General features: G+C 42.1%; 1 protein-coding gene across 1 annotated transcript; it reads left to right on the plus strand.

The window, feature by feature from the left end:
• The first annotated feature begins 2055 nt into the window (after nucleotides 1–2055).
• Nucleotides 2056–3517, plus strand: ier5l (immediate early response 5-like). Its single transcript, XM_083983329.1, has one exon. It carries the CDS (start codon nucleotides 2201–2203, stop codon nucleotides 3101–3103), a length of 903 nt encoding a protein of 300 aa, XP_083839455.1. The 5' UTR covers nucleotides 2056–2200; the 3' UTR covers nucleotides 3104–3517.
• The last annotated feature ends 9818 nt before the right edge of the window (nucleotides 3518–13335 follow it).

The raw sequence follows: 13335 nt of genomic DNA on the forward strand, positions 1-13335 counted from the left end.
AAACAGTAACAAAACACTAATCACGCGGGGGCAGAAAACTAGTGCTGCACTGGCCTCTACAGGTTCAAGGCAGGTTATTGCACTCACTTGGCAGGCTTTTGAACCTGTGATGAATGAGAGGAGGCCACTGCAATGCTGCTTCCCTGCGCTGTGTGACTGAGTGAGGTTTGAGTGCGGTGTTGCTCAGACATAACCTGGTCAATGTGTGTTTTTTCTCTTATTTACACACTATCATCCTTTATTCAGCCAGCTGTTACATTTACGATTCTATTATTTATCAATTATTGTTTTCCCACAATAAAAATGATGAATATTCATGGACTTAGAGTATCACAGACTGTGATATGCAGAGACATCCCACCAACACTCTATAGCTGCTGCCATGTAAATCGCTGACACTGTGTCTGCAGTGTCAGCCACAGGTTAGTGTCCAGAGGTTGTTGTGAAGCTTTACCTGCAGTCACCAGTGAAGCACATGTGGCCAGAGCCTGTGCAGTCTGAGCCTGAGTCTGCTATAGAATGAGACGTTCGTCAATCTTGCCGACGCCCCCAGAGCGCATGTCTCTCTCAAGCTCAAACCGATCCAGTGATCAGCTTGCCTGTTCAACATATCAACTGGTGCCAATCGAAAAACTGTGACAAAAGTCTGAGGTTCGTCTTCGTCGCTATACCGCAGCCTTAATTCACAATGCATGAAATTCTGATAAAATATAAATAAAGAATGTCAGTCAGTCTTCTTCATGCCAGCTCCACACATTCAGCAGTCTGAAGGAATCACACAGCGAGGTGCTATCTAACATCTGTCCTGTGTCATACACTCTGTTTTACAAACCTTATAGATGATTTAAGAAGACTTGTGCTCATAGTTATTGAAAAAAACACAATATAACACAAGAACCAGCAGCTACAACCATAAAACAACATGTCCTGCTTTATTTATGTGGATGTGCAATGTGCAATGAACAGGCCTGTGCAAAACTCAGAGGGATAATAGTGATGTTAAACAGCACAGTGTGATCCAGTGTGAGGCAGATGACGACTGTGAAGTTTGAGGCTGTAAAACCAAAACAATCTGCTAAACGATGGTAAAAGGCTGCAGTCAGAGAGCAGCCGGAGCTCCGTGGTGACGCTTCTCTGCAGTGACCCCTGCAGTACGACTGACACATGACACCAGACATCATGGCTCTTTATTTCAGAGCATGTAGGCTATTAGAGAGGGATCCTGTGCATATGTATCTATACCTATGGATACCAATGATAGGCTACTTTGATTTAAAAACCATTTCAAGCATCAATGAAAACTGATGGCAGTGAAGTATGTGGATTATTTGGAGGCAAGTATGGTGTCATTTGCATAACCAACAGGCTAAATAATAAAATAACAATTTTATTTAAAAGGCTCTTGTGCCTCTTTGTACTGGAAAGACAAAATGATGGCACAGTAACAGTCTATTGTCCCAGAGAGCTGAAGATAACATGAAACACCCCCCCCACACCCCGCAGCTGTTTGTACACAGACACTGTCACTTTTATTTGCTTAAAGTAGTTTTCTTTATTTAAGCAAAAACAACTGTAGCTACTTACTGTCACTATATTTTGAAAAAAGGCCATAGGTGAATATTCATAGACTATTACTTTATGAAAATCACCTTTCAGTCTTATGATTGTTTCTCATTTGCAATGTTCATATGATTGAATATGAAAATTCATAACTTTTTACATCATACAAAGTATTTTAAAAAGTCTCCAGTGTGAGATGAGTCCGGGAAAGTGTGTGTGGATGTGTGTGGATGTGTGTGTGCTGTGGAGGTCCCCGCTCTGGGACAGCTGAAATATGGACCCTCCTGTTACATAGCCTGAGTGGAATTTGAATAGTACTGAGGAACCGCCGGGCGCTGATTGGCCCAGAACGACATATTTCCAACGCGCCAGCCTGTCACTCAACGAGCCTCGGGCTGCTGATTGGCTGCTCCGAAAGAGGGCGGGTCCGCTGGCTTCACTCTCCTACATATTCTGGTTTCAGGGCATCTGCAAATGATCGCTGGATTTCACAGGGAGACGGGTCGTTGTGTCCAATGTTTCTCCACACAGCTCTGACTGGAAGCCTTTCTCTCAGAGCAACACGGTTCCCAGCGACACGAGCGAGAGGCGACCTTCCTCTCCGCGGACAGCAGCTGATGTGGGCCGGGGGAGCGCATTAATGTTCACCAACATGGAATGCGCAGTGGACGCGCAAAGCTTGATCTCGATTTCCTTAATGAAGATCCACAACTCCAGGACGCAGAGAGGGGGGATCAAGCTGCACAAGAATCTGCTGGTCTCCTATGTGCTGAGGAACGCCAGGCAGGTCTACATCAAGGAGAAATATGCGGAGATCTACAGGATGCAGCAGTACGAGGAGGTGAGGACGGTCTGCAACGAGATCCAGGAGCTCAACCCGCTGGATCTGGACGCGGAGGACGCGGACGAGGAGGAGCAGGCGCGGGTCGCTTTCTGCGGCGAAGAGACGGGTCTGTGCGATTCCGCGTGCCACAGAGGCGCGGCGGCGGCGGCGGCGCACGTCCGGGCGGCGAGCGCTCACGTCGGCTGCCCTTCTTTCGAGGACGGAGGCAAAGAACCGGAGCCGTCCGACTACCGGAGCTGCTGCATGGAGGCGTCCCCGGTGTCCCACTTTGAGCAGTTCTCCGCAGACAACAGCCGGCACTGCAACAAAACCACGGTGCTGGATTTGGACACGCATGTGGTGACCACCGTGGAGAACGGCTACCTCCACCAGGACTGCTGCTGCGACGCGCTCCAGTGCGGCCAGGGCGCGCAGTGGACGCCGGTGGCCAAGAAACGGAAGGTTGAGTTCGGTTGTTGCGCATCCGACGCGGAGGAAGTGTGCGATTTCACAGCCGCTCGCAAAAGAGCGAAACGCGAGGACTGCTCCTTCTCCAGCCCGGACCACTACACGGACACTTCCAATATCTCCAACCTGATCTCCATCTTCGGCTCGGGGTTTTCAGGGCTGCTGAGCAGACAGGCGGACTTGGAACAGATCTGTAGCAAACAGGCCCTGGCCAGTCTGGGAGCATGGACCCGGGCGATCGTGGCATTTTGAATCAAACACTTTATAACAGGGGAGACCGGGGGTCGGTTGTAAGAAAAAAAAAAAACTCATTCCATCAAGTATTAGTAAACCAAACCAAATGGAGAACAGTGTTGTACTGCCAGTTCCTGCTGAGGAACATCGTTGTTTAAAGCTTAGAGAGGCATGTTAACAAAGAAAACGTCCCCATGCACACACACCAACATCGTTTCTGCCTGGAAACAGATGGCATTGGAACTTTTTTTGCGTTGTTACAAGGTCAAATAAGTTTCAGTCAGAGCGAATTAAATGCAACACGAGAAAAAAAAGTTGTGTGAATCCCTCCAAAAACTCCAGTGGAGGGTCAGAGGAGACAGAGTGCACACTCAGTGTGGAAAGAAACAGCAGCATATCTCAAGTGTATTGGTGATTTTGTATTTCTAAAAACTGTGCATTGCCGCCAAATTCACATTTTCTTGTGATCTATGTCAGATCTCATTCAACTGTCCAAAAAGTGATGGACTTGAGAGAAACAGTTGGAACTGTGCAGATGTGCTGCTCCCTGAAAATTGGAACATTGCAAATATTCTTGATTGGATGTGTTGAACATTGATCAGGGCATTTAAAGAAAAAAATGCTGAAATCACAGTGACACTGGCTAACCTCAGTATCCTGTAATCTTTAATACAGCCAGTGTTTCAAATACATGAGTTGGGATGGTGAAGAAGTTGCACCTGAAAGCATCCTGATCTTCATCATCAACACCATGTGACTGTGGTTCATCAGTGTGCTGCTTTTTCCTGATTGGAAGAAAAAGCAGGCATTTACAGCCGAACCCGGCCCCCCCCCTACCCCACCCCGCCCCGCCCCAACCCAACCCAATCCAACCCCCTGTAATGTATAAAGAAACTTTATTTTTGCAAGAAAAAGAAAAAGCTATTTAAAATTTAGCAATTTAAATGACAAATAGTTTTGACAGAGAGAGAAGCATGTTTGTGCCATATGTATAACACGTGGTTTTCACAGCGGGAGAGAGGCTATACATTGTCTATACAGATACACTTTGGTGACTGAAATCTGATGGGATGGATTGACTGTTGTTGCCTTAAGTCCAATGCACACTACTGCTAACCACTGTCAGAAGTGAAAGTACATAGAAAGTGATGGAATGTCTCTCCTGCCCTGGGACGAAGAAGAAGAAGAAAAAAAAAACTTCTCCATTGTTAAATGGAACTTGCACATTCGGAGCAGTTTGTTGTCATTATGAAAAATCACCATGAAGACTCGTGTGTCTCCTAGGTGATCACCTGGGAGACACATGGAGTCTTTACCAGCTCATATCACTTGATGGAGTGCCAACACTTATTCCTGTAAATGTTACGGGGCTGCTCCTGTGGTCATCACTACACACCCCACAGCAGTTTGACGTCTCTCTAATCACAGTTATTGCTCAGAGCCTTCACAGCAATTCATGATTCCAACATGTCTTGGTTTTGTGAGTTTTTACTTTATTTTGTAAAAGACTGATCTTAGTCCTTTTGTTTTAAAAAGGCAAACTCATGATTTAGCCATAACCTGAGGATCCATGCATTAGCTTTATGAGCACTATGTGTACCAAAATAAAGAGAGTATTCAGCCATTCTCTACATAGTTTGTTGTTATTCTTGTATTTTTGTGTTTAATAAATTGTAGCTTTCCGGGTACAACTGTTTCACAAAATATTTGTAAAAAATTTATAATCTTAATAAAAAATTTAAACCTTAATTTGAATTGTTGTTGTTTTTTCACAGACTCATGTTGTGTGGTGCTGAAGCCTTTGTCAAACTGAGACACAGACTTACAGATAGGTGTAAGTAATGGCTTTATTGATGCTTAATGAATCCTTTACTATAATAAAAGGCAATGTATTCCTTTTTAGTTGGGTAGCAATAAAGACTTTTTCCAATAGTACATCAGATTTGCATGTGCTTAAGAAATAGAATAACATCTAGGGAAATAGGGTTAATTAGCTTCCTTATACAGACAGAAGCAGCTATAAAGCACTGCCATTGAAGAACATTAGTTCACATGTTATATCTATGTTTATTTAACTCAAACTGTAAAAAGAACAACAAGTTGTTTTATGACACTAGCTAATGACTTAACAATAATGACTTACAACAGATTAGTTAGCCATTCAACATTGATAAAAACATTAGTTACAGTATATAAACCCTATAAAGGAGGTAGGAGTGGCTCTATAGTATTGATGCAATGTAAAGTTATCCAGTACAACAAAGCCTTGACATCCACTTAGTGACATTTTTCAGGGCAACTGCATCCCATAGTCATCCTCAGTTATCTGTTATATGTAGTCAGTCAACTCAGTCATTGTATAATATCATACAGTCCTTCATACATGGGTCACATATTGCAATTAAGCTTTTTCCATCAGCAAACTTCATCATGAGACGTAGTTGAAAGCTCTGGGAAAAGCCACTAAGTGGACTTTTATACTGTTCCACATAATGAATCATCATATTGGTTGATCTAAAGGTATAGTTCAGGTTTGTTTTAGATTTTAAGGTTTTAAATAGTTAAAGTAATTAATAGCTGAACGTCATTCTTCACCATCTTCAGTCTTAAGTGTGACTGAGCCTGCACTTTCCACTCCGGCCTGACTCCCTCCCCCTGTTAAACTTTTGCGTCCTGTTATCTCTGCTCTGTGCCACTTGGTGGTGTTCTTTAAAATCAATGAATGAAGATATCAGCTGTGTATGCAGAGCAGAGCCACATCAAGCTGACCCTCTCTCAGCTCTCCTCACACACCCCTCCTCCTTCCTCCTCCTCCTTCCCCCTCCTCCTCCTCCTCCTCCTCCTCCTCCTCCTCCTCTTCCTCCTCCTCCCCCGCCCACTCCTCCTCTTCCTGGCTGCCTCGCATCGCTCTGCCCCGACACATCACATGCTGCTCTCTCTCTCTCTTTCCCTCTCTCTCTGCTCAGGCTCTGCAGGCTGTTTGCAGCTGCCGGTACCCATAATAACTTGCAGTAGATAGGTCGTAATGGAAATGATGAGGCAATGAGAACAATGCATTGGGTAATTGTACAGAAATGAGATGCAGGGGGGTTTAATATCTGATGGCATCTGCCTGCTGCATTAAAACACACAACTTTTTTGCTGCAGGAAATAAAAATGACAACAAAACAAAAGCGGGGAACGACAGAAACCTGGGTTCTTCTGCTGCTGACAAATGACAACGGTTCTGCTCCACGATGTATACACGGCTCCTCCATCTGGATTTGGGAAGATGGATCATGTGATCACACAAGATCAAAAATATTTAATTCACTTTTTAATTTATTTCAGTGAAAAGTCATGTAGAAATGTGTAAAAAGTCTTTGTCTCATTCATTCATATAAACAACACAAAACAAAGACACTGATACTGTGAACACGTGAATATGTGAAGACATTAAAACAATCTATACATTCAAATAGAAAAAAAGGCAAAATCAACACAAAAGGAATGTTTTAACCAGAGTTAACTTATTTCCAAATAGTTCTTATCAATTTATCCAATTAGCACCTGATCCACATTAAAGGACAATACCAGGTGGTGGGGGTGACACGAGGGGGGCGGGGCAACCAGCGTTGTTGTGTAGCGATACCGAGAGGAGGAGGACGGGAAGACAATAGAGGGAGGGGGAGAGGAGTAGTCTGGAGGGGGTTAGTGTGTGTGCGTGTGTGAGGGGGGGGGGCATTCTTTGTCAGGAGAGGGGGTTGATGTGTTGGGGGGTTTGCAAAGGGGGGCGGGAGGAGGCTGTGTGTGTGTGTGTGTGTGTGTGTGTGTGTGTGTGTGTGTGTGTGTGTGACGTCTGTGTGTGGCACGGTGGTTGGGGTGTGTGTGTGTGTGTGGGGAGGGGGGAGTGTGTGTGTGGGGGGGGTGTACTGTAGGGAATAGGTCTACAGGGAGGGGGGAGGCAGACTGTGGTATAGCAGCAACTGCACAGGTCAGCCAGGTTGCACAGAGGTCTGTGGGGGGAGGGCAGGGCAGGGGGGCAGGGGGGACGGGGGGTTCAGTCCAGTCCAGGTTCTGTCCTTTAGGTCAGTGGTTCTCATCTGGTGGGTCGGGACCCAAAACCGGGTCAGCTGGTCAAAAAAGTAAATAATATTTAATGCACATCTGATGTTGGACAGGTCTTTTATTTTGAAAAATAACTTGAACACATGCAGTTGTAATGCTCCTCCTCAGTTTCTTATTATTTCCTCTGAATGCAAAGATATCAGTTTCTTATTAATGTGGCCTGAATGCAGTGAATCTTGTTTTGTTTTGTGGGTCTTTATTTTGTGCAATTTGATATTTATTCACTTTTGTGAATATGCTCTGAATGCAGAGATGCATTAGAAGTCAAATATCTTGTTTTGTTGTTCTCCATTTTGTGCAGTTTGATATTATTATATTCACTTCCGTACATGCAGTTGTCATGGTCCTCCTCAGTTTCATTCATGTGCTCTGAAATGCACTTTGCTAAATAAAAAGCTAAATGAGTTTTTAAAGGCTTTAAAAAAAAAATCTTGGTTTGAATTCTATAAAAGTGGGTCGCGACTTAATGACCATAGGAAAATGTGGAGCCCAGAGTGAGACTAGTTGAGAACCCCTGCTTTAGGTCCAGCATGGAGACGGACCCAGTGTCTCCTGCCACTGTGGTGGAGAAGGGTTTGGGTTGGTTTGGATGTGAACACAGTGACATGTCTGACCTGCTGAGAGAGGATGAGGGTTGGACAAGTTAGATGACTTTCTAGTCATAAAGTTGCTTTAGATAATAACATGGTGTTTTATTGGAGCTAAAGACATAGTGTGAAAGCAGTGTGGTACAGTGTGTGTAGGTGCAGGAATGCACCAACACAACACAAGTACTCACTGTCAATGCATTTATTCTTTAAGATCAGTTTCTGTCACTCAGGGTTCATTTACTCTAAACATAGTCACACTGCAGCAGGGTCTGGAAATCACTGAATAATCCTTATTTCACTTTTAATGTGAAAATTAAAACTAAAAACGAAATCATGTAGTCTATGCTGGTTTGTCTGCAAAAAGGGAAAAAGAAAAAGAAAAATATATATTTTTTTAAAACTGACCCACTTTTGGTGTTTGTGAATTCACTTTTCCATTTCCATTCGGAGAAGACAGTAAGTAGGCGGACTGGAAGAGGAAGTGAATGACAAAAATGTCAAAATAAAAGCAGAGAAGATTTGAATGTGTAACATCAACCGATACCAGGTCAGGATAATGTTAGATGATAGATAGATGAATAAAAGTCACCATATGTTATCAATAATGTTTTTTTTTTATTTTTTTTTTATCACAATTGAATTTTTATGTTATGAAACAAAAAAGCTCTTTATTATTATGATTATTATTATCAAAAGAAAATGTGATGGACTACAACCATAAAGCCAGACACTGACATTGATCTGCTCAGACCTAATGAAACACAGATTTAGTCCATTTCCATCAAAACATACCAGTGATTTAAGAGGTGTCTCTCAGTGAAACTGATTTTCATTCTGTGGTTTCATACAGTCGGAGCCTTTGTTTTCAGCTGCACTGTTTACCACACTTCATAGTAACCATGGTCTCCGTGCTTCTAGAAATAAACAGTGACAGGAAAAAGTCAAAGAATGAGCTGATGATGATGCAGAGCAGCAACTGAGAGATTCAAAACTACAGTGTATGGGCAGCGACCATAAATCCAGACATCTGCCTTGTTTACATATTTAAGTAAAACGAGGAAACTGGCTTATTTCCATATTTAATGAGACACATGCCACGCCCCTTGCCCCATATAAAAAATGACGTAGATTAATTGACCCAAACATAGATGCCTTGTGGAACAATGAACAGAACTGATGCTGCACATCCACTATCAGCATCAGCATCCAGGAACGTTGTTCGCAAAAAATCAAAATGAACAAGCACACACTGAAGTTACTGACATTTGAATTTTTCTGCCTCTTGAATATTCATTAGGACGGCTCATTATTCACAACATTAACACTAATTCAATATGAAGATATTACATTCCTGTAGTAGCCTTTCAAAGGCTGCAGACTCAGGACCTTTATAATGTTGTTATCATGGTAATGGGGTCGATGGCTAAAAAATTATAAAGTAATCTCTTCACTATTTTTTAATATAAGAGCTGTCATACTTATACAATCATTATCATCCGTTATATTAGCTACAGTGAAACGTGGTGCTGCTGTCCACTGTCTCTGTAGCAGTGGGAGGTTTAGCCCGATCTCAGCAGCTCGGAAAGACACTCATCAACCAATAGGAAGAAGAAACAGCTTCAAAGAGAAAATAATTCTCAATTCTTAATTTATCTACAAATGGTTTTTCAAATGATGTTATTTGTTCATGACTTATCACTAGAACTTCCCAAGATGGCTATCTATATACAACAGCAGCAAGCTGTCATATAAACAGCTGTGGCCATGGACATTATTACAATGTTTCCATATATTGTTTTCATGTAACATTCTATATGTAGAGAGAGAAATAGTAGTAGAAAGTCATATGCATGTTTGTTAGCATTGTGAAAGACTTATAGGTAGCTGTTCATAATAAACTACAGACAAATAAGAATAACAATCCAATTAAGATTCTTATTATGAGAGCACACACATCTGCAGATACAAGGTGTGCAGCAAAAGTAACAGTTGGGCGTGTCCAATGGTGCCACACAATTACTAGTTCATTGATAAATTCCTTTTTTACAATTCCTTTTTTTTTTTTTTTTTTTTTTTTTTTTTTACATCCCTGGTCCTCCATAGATCATCATTCAATGTGCAAAAGGGATTTTAGAAACCTGAAAGTTAGGTAACTCATGAATTATTCAGATGCTAAAGTTGTCTTGTTAGCTTAGCTGCTAACCTACGCTCCTCTTTTCAGTATCTGTCTGTACTTCAGTGAAAACCATCTAGACCACACATGTGCATGTTGTTTGTGTGATGATGATGATTCATATTATGAGGTTTGTTTTGCTTCATCTCTGGATTCCATCATTGTGTCATCTCCTTCGAAATGCGCGCCCATGAATCTGGGGGCGGAGCTTCATAAGGAGTGTACGTGTTTTGCTTCTGAGTTCAAATATGAAATGTCTTTCGCCAAAACTACCCTTTAATTGTGTCTCTCACCATATCCCAATCTGCATAACAAAATGGGCCACACCCTTGTCTCATTTGCATAGGATTACAGTATTTGCATATGCTTTGCATATCCCAAATGGCAACAGCCTTATTTGCATAAGTTAAAAAGCAAAAATAGACCACATGTCTTGTCACTCACACAAACTACAGTACTGTTATATTTAAATAAATAGGACACACCCCTGTTTGAATATTAAGTAGCTCACTAAACACACTGGTCATGTCCGTCTTTTGCATATTTTCATATTTAGATAATCCACAATATTTTATGTATAAATCTATAAAAAAAAAACAAAGCAGGGAAGTCTTACTCATATAGACCAAGCCCATGTGGAAGTCAATATTTTTGTCATACATTCAGCTTTTTAGACTATGGCTCCTATCGGCATATTGTGGACCTGCCAACAATCACAGACTCTTGAAAAGGGGGGAGGCCAAAGAAAGAGGTCACAAGCAGACTGATGTATGGAGGGTCCATGTCCTCAACTTTGCAGAACCATGAGCCCCAATTAAGTTTAACCAGGGAGTTAGATCAAACCAAAACTGTTTGTACCAGGCTGTAAAAATGGAGTCTCTCACCGTTGGAGCCACACTCTAGTGGTCATTTGAAGTACAAACACCTCTGATTTTTACCTAAATGTAAATGTACTACCTGGTTATTTTCCGCTTCTCTTCTGCTCTGCTCTTCTAACTTAAGTCTGTGTCTGCTTCCTGTTCCAGAGAGCAGCCTCCTGTGAAGCAAAGTCCACTTCTCAAGCCCGGACGTGTCGGAACGGGTCGGCACAGCTGTCCAATTCCAGACATTCTTCTAAATGTTTGGCCAAGATCTTTTGTGAGAACACATCAAATCGATCAGCTGAAGCTGCTGCTGCTGCTGCTGCTGCTGCTTTAACAGCCCGAGCATGTTGTTGAGCAACACGTTCTGGAACAAACAGTGATGTGTGTGTGTGTGTGTGTGTGTGTGTTCATAGCTTCTAGTTGTTTTTATTTCAGCAGATCAGTTGATGTGATATATTTAACCCTACACCGAGACTTGGTGTTAAGATTTACAGCATCACCCGAATGCACCGCTGCTTGGTCTGGGCGGCTCATGGTACTAACGCTGCTCTGTCTGTAGAAAGCCAGTCCTCCTCCTCCTCCTCCTCCTCCTCCTTCACCTTCATGTGCTATGCCGAGCAGCAGAGGCCTCGTCTGAAATGAGACACAGCTGCTCTTCTGGTTGAGCAACATTCACACAGGGTCCTTCAGTCGCTGCTCCACTGCTGTGCTTTATTCCGTCACTCTCTGCTCTGCAGTCCAACATCCTGTATGTAAGGGGAATTCCAGCGCGGTCCTTAGTTACAACCGCTGCTGGTGGAAGGACTGTTGCATGTTGTTTTGGAGGCGTAATCCATTTTCGAAAAAAAAAAAATCATCCTACACATTGAGGAAGAGTATTAAAGATTCAGACTTTGTGCAATATTCAACACTTTCTCCTTCATCTCACAATCCCTCTGGCTCACTGCTGGGTTCATCTCAGGGTCACATGAAAGAAAAGAGTCTGTTTCCAATAAACTGTTTGGCCCACCAACAGGTATGTTCTTAAGTGGCATGTATGAGCCAGGTCATTCAGAAGACTTTTCTCTGAGCTACTAACTGAATTTACTAGTGGTTTTTGACCTGATCGGATTCAAGGCAGCTGAATTTCTCACAGGCAACACTTCATCCTTCCTCCAAACTGTTGGCTGAGTGTCTGGAGAAGTTGGAACAGAGGTGGACAGTAACACAGCACATTTACATGAGCACTGTACAATTTCCTTGTATCTGTACTTTTCTGAGGTATTATTGCTATTGAGAACTGGATTTCTTTTTTCATTATTTTTAATCACTACATCTCTATGAAGAACTTTTACTTTGAGACAGGTTTTCTGTCTGTGCAATGAATTTTCTTTTATTTTGAAAATATGATGAGCATACACTGTGTTCATCACAAGAGGGGAAAAATACAGCATGGTTTTTATTCATCTGCAGGTTTCTTAAAGGGATAGTAGGCATTTTTTTTAAAGAGAGGTTGTATGATCTACAAATAGCCCCTAAGTACTTTAATTGCAGTAGAAGACTCTCTGCACTCCTCCCGTTAGCAACGGCAGCCCATAGCCCTGCCCAGAGATTTACAACATACAGTGTTGTGAACAGACCCAAAGAAACTGCCTATTTTCACGGCCTAAAAGAGGTTTTACCTGAAAAAGAATACACAGTTCCATTGTTCACTATAATATAATTTTTTCCAGCCCTTCAAAGTGCAGGAAAAACACAGTTTTTATTTGGACCTGACCAACTGCTGATCGGTGGGCGCTAACCCTGGGTGGAGGGATACGTGAGTTGGTTGGGTCCAAATAAAAACTGAGTTTTTCCTGCACTTTGAAGGGCTGGAAAAAATTATATTATAGCGAACAATGGAACTGTGTATTTTTTTTCAGGTAAAACCTCTTTCAGGCCGTGAAAATAGGCCGTTTCTTTGGGTCTGTTCACAACACTGTATGTTGTAAATCTCTGGGCAGGGCTATGGGCTGGCGTTGCTAACGGGAGGAGTGCAGAGAGTCTTCTACTGCAATTAAAGTACTTAGGGGCTATTTGTAGATCATACAACCCCACTTTAAAAAATGCTACTATCCCTTTAAGTTCTATATAATTCCCTTTTTTTTAACTTGAGTATCAAGTACTCAAGTTAAAATCTGACAGAAGAACTTCCACTTGTTCTGGGGTTTTGATAAAGAATCAGACTGTCTGCTTCTCTCCATAGAGAAAATGTTTTCACTCCTCTCGAAACTTCTGAAAAAGACTGATTCATGAACTGGCATTTCTAGTAGTACAACAATGGGAATGCCGCAACATCTGATTGGTTGAAGTGATAGATATGTGAAAGCCATGAATATTTTCTGAAAATGACCACCTGTACAGATGGTACATATATTTCACTTCATACCTTAACTGAACTTAGAGTTTAAAAGTGATACCAAAATAAACTTTCATAAACATGAAATTCATATTTGTGCTTTTATTGGCATTTCAAAGCAAAGCAATACTCTGTCGTCT

Source organism: Trachurus trachurus (assembly GCF_905171665.1).
Source record: "Trachurus trachurus genome assembly, chromosome: 12".
Lineage (NCBI taxonomy): Eukaryota > Metazoa > Chordata > Actinopteri > Carangiformes > Carangidae > Trachurus > Trachurus trachurus.